Source organism: Hyperoodon ampullatus (genome assembly GCF_949752795.1).
Source record: "Hyperoodon ampullatus genome assembly, chromosome: 8".
Lineage (NCBI taxonomy): Eukaryota > Metazoa > Chordata > Mammalia > Artiodactyla > Ziphiidae > Hyperoodon > Hyperoodon ampullatus.
The window spans coordinates 3,219,426-3,239,018 of NC_136921.1; the positions used below are offsets into that span (position 1 = coordinate 3,219,426).

General features: G+C 52.4%; 1 protein-coding gene and 1 pseudogene across 5 annotated transcripts in view; both read right to left on the bottom strand.

The window, feature by feature from the left end:
* Positions 1-17,067, bottom strand: part of UBE2F (ubiquitin conjugating enzyme E2 F (putative)) — a 52,850-nt gene extending 35,783 nt beyond the window's left edge. For 3 of the 4 annotated variants that reach the window (XR_013811056.1, XM_079710566.1, XM_079710564.1), the window contains exons 1-3: positions 16,351-17,067; positions 10,413-10,546; positions 1,011-1,040 (exon numbers count right to left, since the gene is read on the bottom strand). Coding sequence is in view for 3 of the 4 variants with exons in the window: in XM_079710566.1 (XP_079566692.1) it covers positions 1,011-1,040; positions 10,413-10,530 (148 nt within the window). In the remaining variant the exon portion in view is untranslated. Of the gene's footprint in view, positions 1-1,010; positions 1,041-10,412; positions 10,547-15,749; positions 15,893-16,350 lie in introns of those variants that run through there. The other variant, XM_079710565.1, reaches the window with a different exon arrangement.
* Positions 10,833-15,235, bottom strand: LOC307056968 (small ribosomal subunit protein eS19-like; annotated as a pseudogene). Its single transcript has 2 exons — positions 15,226-15,235; positions 10,833-12,405 (listed from the first exon to the last, which is right to left on the bottom strand). The product of its transcript is annotated as a small ribosomal subunit protein eS19-like (transcript).
* Positions 17,068-19,593: the final 2,526 nt, after the last annotated feature.

The following is a 19,593-nucleotide window of genomic DNA, read 5'->3' on the forward strand; positions in this document are numbered from 1 at the left end:
GTTGCACCCCACAATTACCTTTCCAACTTTAGGTGGAGGCTGGGATGGGCCCTCTCTCACCCTGTGTCAGATGGCCTCCGTATCAAACTCTCTTAAGCATTCGCCCAGACTAGGAGACCCACGTATAAAATAGTTCACTCATATTTTTTTTTTTTTTGGGTACACGGGCCTCTCACTGCTGTGGCCTCTCCCGTTGCGGAGCACAGGCTCCGGACACGCAGGCTCAGCGGCCATGGCTCACGGGCCCAGCTGCTCCGCGGCATGTGGGATCCTCCTGGACCGGGGCACGAACCCGTGTCCCCCGCATCAGCAGGCGGACTCTCAACCACTGCGCCACCAGGGAAGCCCAACAGTTCACTCATATTGATAAATATATTCAGCCTTAACCAAGTATAATGATAAAAAGTTCTAATTTCAAAAAATACTAAAATGGTCGAAGCTTTCAGACTTTGATGGTCTTACAAAGTATAATGGCTTGGGAAGGCATCAATGATAGGGAAAAAAAGAAACACTGACACGTATCACAGGAGTTAACTGGCTGGTAAGCGAGCCTGCTCACGAGTGAGGCCCGCAGTCAGTCCCTGTGTGCTGGGGCAAGAAGGACCTAGCAAGGTGAGGCGACCTGGAGACATCAAGGCAGCACAGCTGTCCTACCTTGGGCACAATGATAAATTACAAATAAGCACTTTTCGGGCCAAAAACATGGTATTGTCACTAACAAAAATAGGACTGTCCACCATTGATTTACATGCCTTTCCACTAAAAGAGGACGTGGGACAGAATGCTGTGTAAGAGGAACAAACCCTAACCAAACGCACCTCTGCAACAGGAAGGAGAGGAAGTACTGCCGTGCTACATTCTCCTTCTTATCAGAGCCTCGAAAAACATCCTGTTTATTCCTAACATACATATACAACGGGCTTTTTGCTATGCAAAGTTATCAAAACATAAAACAAGCTTCTCCATGCAATTATTTTACAGCATTTAATGTTTGGGGGTGCTATACTTACAAGGTAAATTAGCTTCAAGTTCTGCAACCTCTGTAGAAACAAAGAGATTATTGTTAATATTACTGCTCCACATAAAATCACCAGCTCTAAACTGGCAATTCCCTCCAGAACAATGAAGAAAACAAACAAACAAACAAAAAACTGAATTAACAGAAATCTACACTTGGTCTAAAGTTTAGACTTTAAGCCATGAAGTTGCTTTCAAAGATACAAAGTGACTTGCAGGATGCCAACAAGTGCAGTCAAGGGCCCTTGAAATTTTACTTCAGCATGAATGAAAATTACTCAAAATTAACATAGAAATTATCTATAGGTAAACAGTCACGAAAGCGTTTTTGAAAATCTTGTTCCCCCAAGTAGTGGAACTACTGCCCTCAAAATCTGATTTATATTTATATCTCTGCCTCTTCCAGTTTTTCCGGATTTGTCTTCCCGTGAGGGCTTGCCCAGTTTGCGCTAGAACTTTTCCAGGGAGAGAAAACTCTCTACCTCCTGCTGGGCCCGTGTGTTGCCCCTGCCATCTGATACCCAAGGAAGCCTGGGCAAGCTGATACCCAAGGAAGCCTCCTCCTGGGAGCTGCATTCCTCAGCCCTAGCGCTCTCCTCTGGGACCTCTTCTATCAGTCACTCATTCGGCATTCAAGCCCAGCACCCCTCCGCCAGGACAAGCTGCAAGGCTCCCACCAATCCTGCTATTAGCGAGCTGAGGTCTGGGGGAGCACCCACAAGAAACCGGGCAGGCAAGTCGTCTGTGCCTCTGACATAACATAACGTGCTCTGGCGACTCTCCAGCTGTGGAGACTAAAGGAAGGAGGAGGTTTTCAAGCTGGGCTTTAAAGAACCAGTAGAATTCAGTCCCACAGAGGTGGGGAAAAGGGTATTTCAAGGAGATAAGTTAGCAATGTGCAGAAGCATAGAACGCAGACAAGCACAGAAACCAGATGGTATGCAGTGCAGCCAGAGCAATGGGAAACAAGGTGGAAAACCAGGGCCAGGATGGGGAGGGCCCAGAATTCTCAACTTTATTCTGCAGCAATAGGGAGCCAAGGGAGATTTCTGAACAGAAGTCCCTAAGCTTTGCCTCAAGAGGACACCTTTAGAAAGGGAAAAGCGGAGGCCAGGTGACCCGTGAGGTGGGTGCCGAGAGGCAACAAGGACTCAGCAGAGGTGGGGAGAGCCAGCGTGCCTAACAGCAGAGGACGAAGGCTCTGCCAACTGTGTGTGTGTGTGTGTGTGTGTGTGTGTGTGTGTGTGTGTGTGTGTGTGTGTGTGTGTGTGTGTGTGTGTGTGTGTGTGTGTGTGTGTGTTTGAGGGCTGGGGAAGGTGAGGGGGGCGGGTGGGAGAGTTGAAGTCTGGGTGCACGACCAGGGCGGGGGCTGGGGAGCCCTGCAGAGTGATGCCACCTGACGTCATGAGACCAACAAAGGGAAGAGACTGGTGAGAAGAAAGAACTTTGGCAGAAAGCAGAGGACAGGAGCAGGGAAAGTCATCGATGAGAGACAGGAGGAAAAGTAGGAATGACTCAGTAGAGAGGAGAGACTGGTCCGAGGGGAATGAGGCCTGAGGCAAGGCCATGGGATGTGGATTGGACCCTCCTGAGGGCATTCAAAACAACAGGAAGGTAAGTGGAAAGACGAAACCAGTCTACAAAACACTAAGAAGCAAATGACTCCTTCAAGTGCAGGGCGGGCGTGGCAGAGGGGGGAATGGGTGGGAAGGGAGAGGCCACAATGTTTGCAAAGCTGAGTGCGTTAGTGGGGAGACTGGCAGATGGCTATTTTGAGGCTAAGGGTTTAGGAAAGGCACAGGCCTCTGACATCAGCTAGTTGAGAACCTGGGTAGAGACGGGTGGCCCACTAAAGGTATTAGCTCTGGGTTCCAGGCGCTCGGGATGGGAATCCACACAAGTGAGGCGAGGCGGAGGAGGCAGGGGCTCAGGATGCAGCCCTGGCAGTCTGCTGTTAGGGTTTATACTAGAATATATGCGCTTAAAACAAAATGACGAAGAGCCTATGGAAGGTTCACTAGCATCACACTTACAACGACCACGGTGATCCTTAGTTTCGCCTTTCACTCTAGCAGGGCACGGGGTAAAGAAACACTCTGAGGCCACCCACCCCAGCCCTCCGACCAGGATGGGGTCCGAGCCAGCCTCTGCCCCAACAGCCCACACAGGGCACTCCTTTTATCAAAAAAGCACACCTTTTATCAAATGAGTCATGTGTATTAATCACTTTTAATAAATGTTATCCATATAATTAAATCTAGATGGTTTTAAGATGAATACTATTTACATATTTATTATACTATTACTTAACTTTTTGTTGATAAGAATTTACAAGAAACTCTTGAGGACCCTTCTTTTGAGAGACTGATGCTGGCCACTGGAACCCGGTTTTCTCTGGTGGGCCTATCCTGACCCCTGTCATGAGAACTCTGGTCGTTCAGTTTTACAAAAACCCAGTGAAATAGAAAACATGCCCAGAGGATGTGAAATGGGGCCACATGACAGAAGTGAAAAATTTGAGAAGACAGTCTACTGCCAAGGAACAGGGAAGAGGTGAGGCCCGGACATAGGAGGGCAAGGATGCACTGACCAGGGTGTCGTGATGACCGAGCAACAGAACCGGATGCTGCATTACAGGGACCTAGTGTGGGGATGAGAGGCTCTAGGCCAGAGGACGCCTCACTGTAGGACAGGGATTCTCCGCCCTGGCTGCACACAATCATCTGGGGAATTTTTTTGCTTTTTTTTTTTTTTTTTTTTTTTTAAATAAACAGCTTTGGTGAGGTACAATTTACATACTATAAAATAGACCAACTTTAAGTGTATAATTCAATGATTTTTAGTAAAATTTGGAGCTGTGTATCCATCCCCACAACCTAGCACCTGCTGAGCAAACCCTGCCACCCCACCCTATCCAGACCAATTACACCAAAAGTCCTAGCTGGGGCCTAGGCCTCTGAATGTTTTATTCCTCCAGGTATAGGAACTGCTGTAGGCTACTTTGCCAAGCTAAATTATTTACACAGACGGATTCCATAATTTCACACTGTGGTCTAGAATTAAACTCCAAAGAGGAGAGCCCTCAGACCTAGGCCAGTGATGACCCCCACCACAGTCAGGGCCTCTGCAGACTTCTGGTCCAAGAACCAGTGTGGGCAAGGAATATGACCTTGGAGGCAGAAGGATTTCATTAAAGATGCCTGGCATTTTAGTCCAGCCCAGTATAGAAGATAAACGAACTACAACGCAGTGTTCCTCTCAGGGAGTTGTCACAAATGACAAGTAGTTTGATGGCAAATAATAATTCAAATGATGGCAAATAATAATTCATTGACATCGATAGTAATAACCTCAGAATCCACCTACAAGTAGACTATGACCAAAGAAACCAGTGATTTGCTTTACATGCTCAAGAGGCCTCTTGGCAAAGCAGCAGTCCTTCCGTGTATAACCTCAATGCCCAAAGGACACTACCCCCACCTGGAAGGTAACAAGAAGTTCAGATATTTTTAAACTGCTAAAGTCTCGCCTGTTCCAAAGATGCTAACACCTCTCCGGCTCACCGGCCCAGCCTTTGGGGAGGCACCTGGCACCCTGCACAATTAAGTGGCTGCACAACTTCTGAGAAATTAGATGCTTTTCCTTTCTAACTACAGATCAAACCACAGAGCCCACTTGAAGCATGACTGCCCTGAAATATCAGATTACAAAATCCACCCCATTACCACAATAGCCCCCACACAGCACGTATTCACCCCCTTCTGCCATAGGCTGCCCACAACACAGTGCTCTAGCTGTTTCCGCACCACCTGCCACTCGAACCTGTGCCTTTTTCATGGTGGGGGCTGTAGATTCTGACCCAGCCCTGGGACCCCAGTGCCTGGGCCTGAGCTTGGCACACTTGGAGTGCTCAGGAAATGCTCGACAAACAAGCACACTTGCCAGCAGGGTGGCAGTACTCTCAGTGTGAAAATCCTGAGACACAGGGAGCCTTTCTCCTCAGACAGTTGGGGACTGAGGCATTCCAAAGGTGCTGTGGACTGAACCGTGCCCCCCGCCCAAGTTCTTATGCTGAAGCCCTAAACCCCTACCCACCATGTGATGGTATGAGGTGGGGCCTTTGGGAGGTAATTAGGGTCAAATGAGGTCAGGAGGGTGGGGCCCTCATGACGAGATTCGTGCCCTTATGGGAAAAGACACCAGGTGCTTACAAGCCAGGAAGAGGGCCCTCACCAGGAACTGAATCTGCCGATGCCTTGATCTTGGACTTCCCAGCCTCCAGAACCATGAGAAATAAATGTGTATTGGTTAAGCCCCCCAGCCTATGGTACTTTATTATGGTAGCCTGAGCTGACTAAGACAAAGGCCAATCACAGATGCAGATGGTTCTTAGCAAGAGCCAGCTCTGAGCCCCATCAGGTAACATCAGGCAGGGCAGCTGTGCCCTTTGACCCAGGTAGAGCTGGCAGCTATGTCCCATGAGACTTGATTACCGCTTTCCACCTGAACCACTACCTCTTCGATTTCTTGAACTAGAACTTTATCTCTTAGCCTCCTGTCTGTCTTTATGCCTTGAGCACCTCTTCTGCACCACCAGCATCCATGCACAGTGCCCTTATGGGGGAGACACTTGCCCCAGCGGCATCATCCTATCCCCAGAGATGGCAGGGCTACTGCCCAAGAGTCCCACCAAGCCCCTCATCAGCCCCTCCACTCATTCCAAGGGCCTTCTAGCAGCACACTGCAGAGTGCAGGCCCAGAGTACTCACTGCCCCCTCCCTCCACACTGTGGGGAAGCTAGGATGTAACCCCGAAAGCCAGCACAGCCCCGTAGCAGTCTCTGGGAATGGAGCCCCAAGGCCTCGTCTCACCCACTTTCAACATGAACAGACAAAGCTGACTTGAGCCCTCATGTGTCTTCTACAGATCCTCCCTGCCCACCCCCATTCCTGGGCTGTCCGGCACACCTGAGGGCCACCAAATTCCCTGAGCAGTTTCACTGGTGTTTAACCCTGCAGCCAAGCATTTAAAGGTTAGGCTTGGGCCAGCTGCCTTACTCCACGTTAGCAGGACTCCTCCTCTTTGGGCCACTGCCCTCGTTTTTAGAACACATATTGGAACACACAGCCACAGCTTCAAACGCTGCTAAATGCTCTGAATACCCTGCCAACATGACAAGCCAACCCTGAGCCCACCTCCAGAGCCCTGGGCAGGGCCTGGCACGGAGAGAGCAGCTCTAGAGAACAATAAATGGTTCTCTTTCGCCCATTCTTCCAGGAAGCGCCCTGAACCGGAGCCGTTCCTATACCACATGACCAGACCGCTCATGTGGACACAGAAGTGCTCACCCAAAGGAGGCCCTGTGAGGCACCTCGTGGAGACACCTGCACCTTGAATGCTGGGAAGCCCATGCAGGTGGGCAGCCAGGCCTCTCTGCTCTGCAGAGTGGGCTCAGAGTATGGAGAGCCGCCAGAGCTGCTGAAACAAGAGAACACCAGGAGCCACATGGAGCACAGGGGTTGATTGGACAATGGCTGTAGGTTCATTCCCAACTCCAGACCTGGCCCTGAACTCAGTCAGCTCAATTCCAAATCTCCACATTTAGCAAAAGCTTCCTGCCAGCCTGCCTGGAGCCCCTTGAGGTATTCAGGGGCCACTAACAGGAGGCTGGCACACACCAGGCACTAAAATCTTTGTCACGTGAACAAGTCAAAGGACAGGGAGACACACAATCATGCTCCCATTATATGAAAAGTGCCAAGCTTCAGACAGATAAGAAAGTAGGTCATTCTGCCCAGAGGCTTTTTTGGAAGGTGGGGAGCATCATCAGACTCAGAAATTGATGGACTCGGCGGAACCACAAGGGTCCACCAGAAAAGCAGTGCCATCTGCCCTGTGGCTGAAAGCACTGGTGATGGCTCTCAGAGAGGCCCAGACCTGAGCTGGGGCCAAAAGGAGACGCGCAGATCTGAAACTCTCTCTCCCCAGTGTCCCCAACTCCCAGGATTCAGGGCAGACAGCAGCCCTCAGTCCTCGCCCAGAAACACCTGATCGTTCTATACCCTCCAGGGACTGCTGCTGCAAGCATCTCTCCAGTTCCAGCCTGGAGGATGTCCTTGAGAATGACCCCAGGGGTGCAAATGAAAAGCTGGTATGGCCCAGGTGCCAGTGTGGTAGAGCCTCACACTGGCCAGCTGCTCCGAGGCAGGCCACAGTATTCCAGGGACAGCTGACTCCACCTGTCACCTTCAGAACTGGGCCCACTATCCCAAGAAAAAGAACAGGGCTTCAGGTCTGCAGCTACCACTGGCCCTCACCACTAGGGGCAAGTGTCCCTGTCAACCTCCCATCTCCCACGTTAACCTTACAGCCATCCGCACCAAGCCAGATCTCTACCATGTATGGTCAGTCAAGCATGGCAGTGGACCAGCTAAAAACATATTTTTGCCTCTAAGTGTCTGTGGTCTTTCCTCTGGGCGATGGACGCATGGCCGAGATGCCCTCTCGGCGAGGGCTCTCAGCAGATGGCCTTCAGCTCTCAACCCTTCCAGGGACTGTGTGGGCTGCCCAGAGCCCCACCTCAGGCCAGACCCATATGACGACTGGTCGAGCAGAGCAGGAAGGCCTGGCCATCTCACCTGAGTGGGGACAGCTGGGAAGGGCCACGCCTGCTCTGGAGCAGAGGCTGTCACGGGGCCTCCGTCCGAGCTCTCCTCTCCCTCTGCCTGCTCCTGCTCCCTTCACCACCCTCCACAGGCATCAGTCCCAAGGATGCCCTTTAATAACGACCCCGCACGCCCAATTCCCCACTCCCGGGAACCCAGCCCATGGCACCGAGCCCCAAAGACACATTACTACACCGCTCTACTACTCGTTGACCCTCATGAGTGACATTCTCACGTGAGCCCCAGCCAGAGCCCCAGCCCCAGATGACAGTCCCAACTGCAGCAATCTCACTGAACTCGGATAACTGACTTTTCTCAAAGTCCCCAAGGGGAGTTTCAGCTAGAAGGGACTCTCACAATAACGACCCCTCCAAGTGCCTCTCCAGGCCCACGACAGCCATGGACTCCGCCTGGCTCCACCTGACCATCAGAAATCCCCAGAACGAAGGCTCCTGCCACATTCTGAAGGAGCGCTCTAGGTGCCGACCAAACAATCACCAGCAATCAGAGCGTTCTTTATTACACTATTACACTCTTGTTACAGCTTCCTCTCTCAGGTCAGGCCCACCCTTCCTCTCCACCTACCCTCCACCATGAGCCCAAACTACTCACCACTCAGTCAGGCCGGCCCACACTGGCCTGGCCACCCCCGAGGCAGACGGAGAGAGCAGGCCACACAAGGGGCGTGTTACACTGAGCCTTGCTGCACAACCACCCGTCAACTGCAAGTGCTCTGGGCCCAGAAACCTAATAACCCCCAGTGTCTCTGAGAGAATGGAAACAGGTGGCTCTTGCGGAGGTTTTGCACCTCTCCTTGATAAGCCTCACAAAATCAAAGGACCTCAGCTGGGTCCTGTAAACCCAGGCAAAGACATCTCCTGTCCTAGGCACTGGGGCAGAGTCCAGCTTCATGGGCCTCAGTGGGCTCCCCTGGGCCGCGTGAGGGCCCCGAGTCATTTGAGAGCTCTCAGGGAATCCCTGAGCAGGAGGGCGTGTGGTGGAGCCTCTGTGCCTCCCTGAATTCTCTCTTCTGGGGACTCACGCTTCTGTTCTGCTCCTTCGGTTTCTGCATGCTGGGTCTGTTCCCCAAGTGCCTGCCCTACCCCAAAATGTGGGTCTGGCTGTCTTGCTGCAATAAAGCTGTGACCTGGGCAAGTTATTGAACCTCTGAGTCTCAGTTCTTGAGCTGTAAAATGAACCACCCACCTGGCAAGGCTTAGCGAAAGTCAAACAAGAACTGCCCCTATAAAGTACCCAACAGAGGGCCTGGCCCCAAGTGCTCAGCAGACAAGTGCTGCTGTCAGCCATGACGAGGAGATGGGAAAGAAGATGGCACCGTCTACTTGCCAGCTTCCCACCCGCTCCTCCTCAGCTGCAACCCCCTTCCTCACCGCAACTCCCCGGCATCAGAACACCCTCCCCTCGAAGGACTATGACCCACGCATCAAACCCCTTCCCTGGCTTGCTTGGCTCCTGGCTTCCTCTGCAGGTGGAACCCTTGAGCCACCATCCAGGAAAGAGACTCAAGTCCTATCAGACCACCCAAGTGAGGGGCTGCAGCCCAGGCCACAGCCCCAGACCCCGCAGGGTAAACCTTCCTGTGTTGTAACAAACTAAATACAGTCTAACGCTCTCCCTGACACAGAAGGTATTTTGCCAAAATGTCAAAAACGATTCTGACTCCATCTTTAACCTATCACCCATCAGGCTGGGAAAGCCAGAGCTCAGTCACGATCCAGGGGCAGAGGGAGAACAGGGAAGAGTACACCACTGATGTCTCCCTGAACCCGGCATCTCCTGTCTCCACCCGTTCCCAAACGCAGCCGTGTTTTGCTTCTGAGAAGGCCCAACATGGGGCATTCGTTAACGCCAGGTCTCCCACCATCAGATCTGTTCCTGGACATGCAGATGCCAGCCACCCCCGCCGTGTCCACCTAACACAACATGAAAACAGACAGTTCTAACAAATCATTTAACCCTCTGTGCTTCCTAGCTCCTTATACTTAAAAAATGTAAACACGTGTCATAAAGTAAAGAGTGCTCCTTCAAGGCAGAAACTGATCTTTCGGAGTCCTCATGACCCTAGGAAACTGCCTTTGCGCTCAATAGTTGTAAATCTGTTCAACGAATACATGCAAAAGTTCCACACAAACACTCGCATAGTCACACACACACCACGTAACCCTTCTCCAAAGACTACTGTTCTAGGACACTCTATTATTAATTCTGGGACAAGAACCAATTTTGCACAAGACTGTCCTCAGGCTGTGAATAAGTAAAAGAGAGAAGGATCCTAAGAGATTACCGAACTCCACTCCCTCCCTTTACAGGTCAGACACTCTGGTGCTGAGGAGTCCAGAACGGAAGAACCTCCCCAACTCCCCAGCCCCACCCCCACCCCAGCCGGATCATGAGAGCATGAGACCAGAGCCGTCAGTCTGCTGGTTCCTAGGACCTTACTCCTTCCCCTAGCATCCCGGCAGCCCATACAGAGAGTATCCCAAGTGTATAAGACACACCAGTTTTAATACCGTTTTCTTGCCATCAGCATTCCCATAGTGTGTGCAGAGTACAAGGTGCTTCTGTTGTATGTGACAGCAATTATATTTCAAAATATTTTCAAAGAGGTACTTCTATTCAGCAACAGGCTGCTTCGTATCCCAGAAGAGCCTCCAGCCAGACTTCATTTTGTTATGGGATAGAAAAACAGCTCACATGGATGGTCATTACCTTTGACAAGCAGCCTGTCTCTCACAGAAACCCGCCGAGTGGAGTCAGAGGCTGTGGCTGACGCCCGGGACCCTTTGAGACCGTCATCCCGCTTCAGTTTGCTTGCCAGCGTCAGCATCACTGCTACCTTTATCCTGAAAGGCCAAAAGCAGGTTAAGACAGTGACTGGACAGCGAAGACAATGACATAAGGTGGTTTTTAATATTTTTCCCATAATTTAGTTATAGAAAAATTTAGCATGTAAGATACATTAATAACACTGCATTCCTTCATAATGAATTTGGATAATCTCTATGCCTCTCTAAATCTCGTGTTTTAAAGTATGAATGAAAATTTAACAAGGGAGAGCCAAGCATTTAACACTCACTGGGCGCCAGGCCCTGGGATGTAGCAGTGGCAATGCTCCTGGGCGCTCATGGTCTAGGGCAACCTCCGCTGACGGGCCTCACATAGGCCCACCGCTGTCCACTGGTAAGTCTGCCCATCCCTGCTGTGTGGACCGTGCACCTGAGGGTGTGGCCCCAGGGCCTGGCCCAGCACAGACTGAAGGGAGTGTCCACCTCTGGTGAGGAGGGAGCACGGCAATGCTTTCTTTCCTCCTTCCTTTAATAAAGGTGTGGCTAGAACCTTAATGAGTATCTTCACATTTATTTACGTTGCATTGTATTTATATTGCTAGGCAATAGCAACATAATTAAGTTATAATTAATGCTCCAAACTAGATTCTTTTCACTTGGCTACTTCCAACCCACCTATGTTTCAAGTTCCCTCACTGACAGCTCACTGGGAAGGATAATAAAGACCAAAAACAGGTGATGCACCTGACTGCTTCGGAGAGAGGACTAAAGATGTCAGCAATGTTTACAGATAGAGCTGTCCTCTAGAATCTGCCTTCTGTTTCTAACATAAACCGCCATTCATCTGACAGGCCTCCTAACTCTTCTTGCTTGCTTTACCAGTTGGAGAGGAATTCTGGAACTTTTTTTTTTTTGTTAATTTTTAAATTTTATTTATTTTTATTTTTGGCTGTGTTGGGTCTTCGTTGCTGTGTGTGGGCTTTCTCTAGTTGCAGCGAGCGGGGGCTACTCTTCATTGTGGTGCACGGGCTTCTCACTGTGGTGGCTTCCCCTGTTGCGGAGCACGGGCTCTAGGCGCAGGGGTTCAGTAGTTGTGGCGCACGGGCTTAGCTGCCCCGCGCCATGTGGGATCTTCCTGGACCAGGGCTCGAACCCGTGTCCCCTGCGTTGGCAGGCAGATTCTTAACCAATGCTCCACCAGGGAAGCCCTGGAACTTCTTTTGATTGAGGACAAAAATTGGTCACCAGCTCAATATTTTCATAATTTCCTTTGTTGCTTTAATGTAATTTCCTTTCAATACCACTCTGATCATTTTCAAAAGAAAATGATCTAAAAGCTTCCAGATGAAAAACATGACCTAAGCACAGAACTTTTAGTTTGAAGCCAAGATCTTGTTTGTTTGTTTGTTTTTACGAATGAGGCAATTTATTAACCCAGCATCATTTGTTCTGATGCTTCTTCTTGGCAGCTGTCACCTGTCCAGCGATTCTGTCCAGATCTCTCTGTCCCTGAGGTGTTAGTTTGTGGCCCCCATCTTGGTCCTTTTCCACCATTTTCAGCCCCTCCAGGGCTTGGAGGACCCAACGGGCCACGCTCTTGGAGCCTCTGCTGAAGTGGCTGGGCATGGCGCCATGTCTCTGACGCCCCCCATAGATCTTGGTCATGGCACCAACCCCGGCGCCGCCCTGGAGGTACAGGTGCTGTGCTGTGGAAGCAGCTCGTGTGTAGAACCAGTTCTCATCGTAGGGAGCGAGCCCTTTATGCTTGGCCAGTTTGACAGTGTCCACCCATTCAGGGACTTTCAGCTTCCGGACTTTCTAAGGAAGGCTGCCAGAGCTCTGACGAACTCCCGCTGGTTCACGTCTTTTACAGGAAACTCTAGGCATCATGCAGCCTCTGCACTGCCAGCCAGGGGCTGAAGCCAAGATCCTGAAAGCCAAACTATAAGAATAACTCTCCTCCCATCAGTATTTTTAACCATTTTAACCCAGGTCCCTCACAGAGCTTTTCACACCATCTTCTGTGTATTCCCCCAGCCCACAAAGGCTGTAAGATTTAATTTTCTATTATTTGTACCATGAAAACAACATATTGAATGTGATCTTCTGAACTGTACAGGACCTACGCACAAACACACACACACCTAATCCCTTTAAGAGTCACTGGTCTAGGGACTTCCCTGGTGGCACAGTGGTTAAGAATCCGCCTGCCAATGCAGGGGACACGGGTTTGAGCCCTGGTCCGGGAAGATCCCACATGCCGCAGAGCAACTAAGCCCATGCGCTACAAATACCGAACCTGCGCTCTAGAGCCCATGAGCCACAGCTACTGAGCCCACGTGCCACAACTACTGAGCCCGCGTGCCACAACTACTGAAGCCCGCGCTCCTAGAGCCCGTGATCTGCAATGAGAAGCCACGGCAATGAGAAGCCCGTGCACCACAGCGAAGAGTACCCTCGCTCGCCGCAACTAGAGAAATCCCACGTGCAGCAATGAAGACCCAATGCAGCCTAAATAAATAAATAAACAAACAAATAAATAAATAATTCTAAAAAAGAGTCACTGGACTTCCCTGGTGGCGCAGCGGTTGGGAGTCCGCCTGCCGATGCAGGGGACACGGGTTCGTGACCCGGTCCGGGAAGATCCCACATGCCACGGAGCGGCTGGGCCCGTGAGCCATGGCCGCTGAGCCTGCGCGTCCAGAGCCTGTGCTCCGCAACGGGAGAGGCCACAGCAGTGAGAGGCCCGCGTACCGCAAAAAAAAAAAAAAAAAAAGAGTCACTGGTCTAAATGCTTCAAGAGATAGTTCTATTACACATAAGTGCTCACAAGCTCCTAGAATTTCAAATCTGCAAAGGACTTCTCTCCTGACTCCCACTCTATTTTATGGATGTGGACTCTGGGACAACCAGGGCCCAGGAACTGGGTTGTCTGAGGCCACTCAGCTGCTAGAAGAGGTCACCACGAAACACTAGTTTCCCTCATGTAGATGACGGGAATGTTTTTATCCTGAATGTGGTGATGGTTTCAGGGGTACATACGTACATCAAGACTGACCAAATTGCACAGTTTCAGTATGTACAGTTTAGTGTACTTCAGTTATACCTCAATAAAATTGAAAAAAAATGTGAAACCAAACCATCGCTAGTTTCTTTATTCCCACTCTACCTCAGGTGGACCCATGGAGAGGACCATCACCGATGGACACACATCTTCCCAGCTTCACCCAAGGCAGGGGACTAATGGTTCGGTTTACCAAGCGCCCTCACAAGGGAGGGCGGGGGGTGGGAGGGGCGGAGTCGGGAGCTCCTGTGGAGGCTCCAGCCCACAAGCTACCAGACACAGCAGCACCAGCTAGAGCCAGCCCCCCACTGCTCAGCGGCCCCCGAACGATCCTGCCAGGAATCCCTCAAGCAGATCTGGATCCCAAAGCAGTGTCTGCCTCCCCAGCAAGCCCACTGCCAGGCACCCACACCTGAACACATCACTCTCACCACATCCACGGGGTCACCTGATGGTGGGCCAAGATATGCGTCTATCACGAAGTCCCCTTGGTTTCTATCCTCTAGCTGACCTTGGTAATACAAGCACGTCAAGCAATAAAAGCACAGCGTGTGTAAAGAGAGTTCTGTAGGCAGTACCCTAGGACAGTCACAAGAAAGAGCCCCGGAGAAAGGGGAGTCCTAGGGCACATGGCTGGTCCGCACCCAGCTCCCTGCAGACCCGCACCGAAGGAGCTGCTCAGAGGGTCCTGGCAAGACTCACTCATACAAAGAAAGGCTCACAACAAGACACTCTTCTGTGTGGCTGCAGTCTGAGGACTCTGCTTAATTCTCTTATACTCCTACCCCACACCGAATTCTTCTTTGTGGGCAGAGTATGCCCCATACTCAATTCCATTTAGAGTCAGATTCCTGGTTTTCAATCTTCAACAAGTTTGTGGCCCTTAATAAAATACACTGGACACTGACTATGCAAGATATAAAAGAAAACACTGTTGTTCTGTTTTCTGTAGAAAACAAAACTTAGTTTCCTAACATTCTAAGAAATCTAAGTATATAATGACCATCTATTTCTCCATCATCTGTATCATTTTCACACACCACTTTAGGAATAAACCAAAGGCCTAATTGGGGGATGCTACACAGCTGTTAATTTAACTCTATACAAAGAGATCTGAACGAAAATAATTATTCAAGCTGTCAGGTTAGCTGAACACCTGCAGTTTGCTTCAGAATTCTCTTTTCTTTCTTCAGTATGCTTCACCCCTTGAAGACGTGATTTAAAACTAAACTTCCCCTTTACTGCAAATTACACTTTGACTATGGCAGCATTTTCGGTAACAGAACCCTCAGTCTCTAAATTCCACAAGTTGTAATTGGCCCATTTAAGTTCTTCCTCTGGGTGGGACCTGCTTGCAGACTGTTCAAAGAAGATTCTGATGTGCCGTATTTACTAGGCTCATCATCGAGCAATACTGACTCAGTGTTCCTGCCTCTAGTGGCAAAATCAGGCCCTGTCACCCGTGCAGGGGCCAGTCAGCTCACGGGGTGAGGAACTCCTCATTTACGATTCTTCCTGCCCTGGACAAGTCCCAACCTAAGTGTAAAAGATGGAACTGCAGGTCACTAGGGGACAACCAACTTCTCCAGCCAAAGAGGCCCAGATCAGGACACAAAAAAGTCCACACCCCACCCTTCTCCTTTAGAATGCCAGGGCCCAAGGAACCTCCCACCTGGCTCCATGGCTGGCTGACTGATGACCTTTGGAGCCCAACCCTTCTACCTGAGCAGTAAACCTGCCTCCTCCTGCACTGCCTACTACCTGAGCAGCAGGTATGTCCAGCCCTGCACCACTTAGCCTGGTGATGATTTCTGTCTTTGAACACCTCCCCGACCCGTGCCCTTCCCCTGTCTTCATCCCCTTACTCAGCCATGAATCCTCTGCACAAGGTAGGTGGGCCTCCTCCCTGTTCCTCAACAACACCCCGCTCATTTCTGGAAGCTTCTGCTCACTCTGACATTCAGGTCTGGAATGCCCTCCCTTCTCTTCACCACCTAACCCTGCTGCTTCCTTAGGATAACAGATGACTATCCAGATTCCTACTTCTCCTCCAAGAAGCCTTCTCCGGCCACTCCAGTCCATCCTGACCCCACTCCGGCGCTGGAGGGAAGGCAGAAGGGCGGACCCGATCCCCTCGTGGGACAGATGAGGGAACTGAAACCCAGGGAGGGTGGGGCCACACCCAAGATTACACACCAGACTTGGCCGTACGGATCGGTCCAAGATGTCCTCCCCGCTCCTCTGGCCCGGGAAGACCCTCCAAACCAGCCGTGGTCGCCCCCGGCTGTGGGGAAGTCGCAGGCAACTTGGCGAGGCGGCAGCCGGGCTCCTCCTCACCCTCAGCGTCCCCCTGGCCTAGCCCGATTCCCAGACGATCAGGAGTCCGGCTGCCCGAGTCCGAGTCCCGTTGCCTCCGGCCACGTCGGGCCGGTGACCTTGGGCCCACTCGGCGCTGCGTTTCCTCCCGGACAATGCGTCTCGCAGCTCCCCCGCGACGGCGGGCGCAAGCGAGGCCGTGTGTGTGCCCGGCACAGGTCCGGGCTCGGGGCGCGCTGCCCCTGGAGCCCGGCCGCGGCCAGCGGCCCGGACCCAGCCCCGCGCCCCCCGGCCCACACCCCGCAGCGTCCGCCCGCCCTCAGGCCCCCGACGCCCGGCCGTGAGGACCCGCACGGCCTGTGGCGGCCCCGGCGCCGCCCGCCCTCCGGCCCGCCCGCCGGGTGCAGGGGCGCCGCGGGAGCCGAGCCACCCTCCAGCCCGCGGCAGCCCCTCGCCCGCCGCATGGCCGCGCGCTCCTCACCTGGGCACCCCGAGACAGGCGAGGCGGGCCCGGCGCCCAACACCATGCCCGGCCGGCCGGCGGCGGCGAAACGCAGCCCCTCACAGCCGCACCGGCTCCGGGCGGCGAGACCGGAAGTGGCGGGGCGGGGACTCGGCCGCTCTCGCTCGCGGTGGCCTAGACTGCAGAGGGCGCTTTAAAAAAAAAATTCAAAGCCCCGAAGAACTTTATTTGGAGCCTGACAGGCGAACAGCAGAGTGCGCCGGCCGGGGCTGGGCTCAGGGTCCGGCCTCTCGGGCCTCTCTCATTGGCTACGGGCGCGGCCTGGGGCGGGCACGGATCTAGCGGCCGGCGTTGATTGGCCAGCGGCGACCGGGGGCGAGGTCGCCCAGTCAGTTTCCGAGCCTGCGCGGCGAAGGGCCGGGGGTCTGCGCGGTGTTTCTACCTCCATTCGCTTGGCCGTGTGCTAAGTCTAGGCCTGCGGCTGCGAGGATCCCCGCGCAGCGTGGCCTGCAGGGGCTGCTAGGCTGGTACTGACTGCCTCGGTGGATGGGGCGCCCGCTGTGTGCCCATCACAGTGCTTAGGATGCAGAGGAGCGGCCGCCCCACAGCCCGCAGTGTCGGGAGTGAGCGGGGCCGGGCGGTGAGCCGTGCAGCCACCAACCCCCGGGGTGCTCCGGGGAGACTGCAGTGGAATGGGTGGGCGCTTTCCTCTTGTCTTACGGTTTTCATGCCTTGTTTTAGCTCTTACACTTTTGCAAAGTACTTACTTTAAAAAATTTGTTTCAAATTGTTCTAATTTCTAGCTCGTTGAATACAAATTATTCTCACGTCCATTCGCGTCCTGGTGTGGTTGGTAATAGGCGCTCTGGCAGGGTCAGTTAGGGCTCCTGGAGGAGTGAGCCATCTGGGAGAGGAGGTTCACTTCGTGGACAGGGACAAAAGAGCCAAGGAGTTAGAATTCTATTTCCAGAAGCCCCACTGATCGGTTTTAAACGGTGGAGTGACAATATCAAGTTTCCTTTCTGAAAGAGGCTTCTGGCTCTGAGAGAGCTGGTGGGAAGGGCGCCAGGCAGAGAGGAGACCCGAGTGAGGAAGACCAGTCATGGACAAAATTCACGGTATCCCTTCTGTCTGGGAACAGTTTTCTCCTTCTTCACCTGGCTAACTCCTAAATTTTCCTAAGTTTAGACACCACTTGCTCAGAGAGGGCCCAAGGTCTGGGAGAGGCAGGTGCCCCTCTGTGACTTTGCTGAAGCCCAGTGCTCCCGCATTCCTGGTGCTCAAGACACTGTCAATGCCTGTTTCCCTGAGCTCAGCTCCTCAGGTCCTCCTCTTCTGTGTTTCCCATCCTTCTAACACGCCTCCCCGATCCTGGCGACAGGTGGTCAAAACACATCTGCCGGATAAGTATTGCATGAGCTTGTAGCAGCAGTCCTGGCGAGAGAAGATAAGGCCTGAAGCAAGGCAGCAAGTCAAGGTACAGTGCATTGGCTTGAGTATTTGTCTTGCTAAGGAACACTGTCTATAGGACAGCCTGAGCGCACATGAGCCCGTGATGGCCCAAATCTCACCACTGTGGATAAATGAAGCTTCATTTCATGAGGCTGCCTCATGCCTTCACCTGAGCCTTATTTAGGGTTTACTAAGTTACTGACTCATGTAATCCTCACAACAACCTCATGAAACAGGTGTTTTATCATCCCCATTTTACAGATGAGGAAACCGAGGCACAGACGTTAAGTAGTCTGCCTGATAAGGCAGAGCTGGGATTTGCCCTCAACCAATGCACCATGTCCATTAGGTGGCAGGAGAGGGGCAAAGCTGGCCCTCCTGCTTCCTGAAGAAGCAATTTGTGTTCATCTGCGGCTCCTTCAGACCCGAACTTTCACTAGCTTAAGCACAAAAGATTTAGAAGACAAGATACGCTCATAGGATCTAAGGAGGCAACTGGGAGCCCGGCCTCTAGCTCTCTGTGGCTCCATCTGAGTCCTGGCCTCTGGGGGCTGGCCTTGTCCTCCCAGATGCCTCAATGGAGCTGGGGCCTGGCCTCAGATACATCTTTACAATCCAGGCCACAGAGGGGGCCGTCCCTTCCCTCCCAATGTCACATTTTCCGGGAGAGAATGGCTGGGCTCAGATCATGTGCCCGCCGTGTGTGTGTGTGTGTGTGTGTGTGTGTGTGTGTGCGTGCGTGTGCGTGTGCATGTGCGTGTGTGTGTGTGTGCGCACGCGCGCACCCGAACATATGAGAGGAAGGGGTAAAGGACCGATCGTAAGCCTCTAATAGGGAAGAACCTTTGTATTTTATTACAAGTTAATCACGAAAGGGATGTTGCCTAGAAGCTTAAATTATACGTAATGGCCCATCACTGGGAACCCTGCCTCCCAGGTAATGAGCATTAAGCTACAATGCCTATGTTTAGCTCACAGGAAACATCCTGACCAGGCCCACCTGTGAATGGCTGCAGAAAGGAAGAAATTAACACATCCCTTTGGGAGGCTGACCAGAACCGGGACTTTACCCCCTCCCTTTTAGTATAAAAGAAGCCTGAATTCTAACTTGGGTGAGATGGTTCTTTGAGACACTGGTCCACCACCTTCTCAGTTTGCTGGCTTCCTGAATAAAGTCACTATTCCTTTCCCCAACAACTTGTCTCTTGATTTATTGGCCTGTCGGGCAGTGAGTAGCATGAGCTTGGACTCGGTAACAAGCCTCCCAGGATAGTACTGGTGCCAGGGGACGAGCCGGTGGACACAACTCATTAGGTGTCCTTCCCACCTCCTTCACCCCTACCCTGAGAAGCTCAACCCAGGGCTTCTGGCTGGAACAGGGAAGGGGAGATGTCCCCTAACTTTTCAGCCATCCCTGTCTCTGGACACAGCTGCACAGGCTGTCCCAGAAGCTGTCCAGGCCTGGCCTGGGACTGACCTGGGTGACATGCTACCACCAAGCCAGGGCTCTGGGCACTCTTCAGCCTGGGGCAGCCTGCCAGCTGGTTAACATCGTCTGGTGCAAGGGCCTGGGTGCCTGCTGTGTTAGGGCAGGGCTTCCTAGGCAGGAAAAGCCTAGGGAAGCCCTAAGGGGCATATGCCTTCCTTAGCCATTCCCCCCGCTCTTCCCTCCTGCACACGCTGTGGACGGAGCACAGCTCTCCCACACCAGCGGCACCCGATCGGGGTCGACATTCCTGGCTCCGTGTTTCAGTGGAAGGCTGCTCTGCTCCACACCGTCCTGTGGACGCGAAGCCTTTGCCAGGGCAA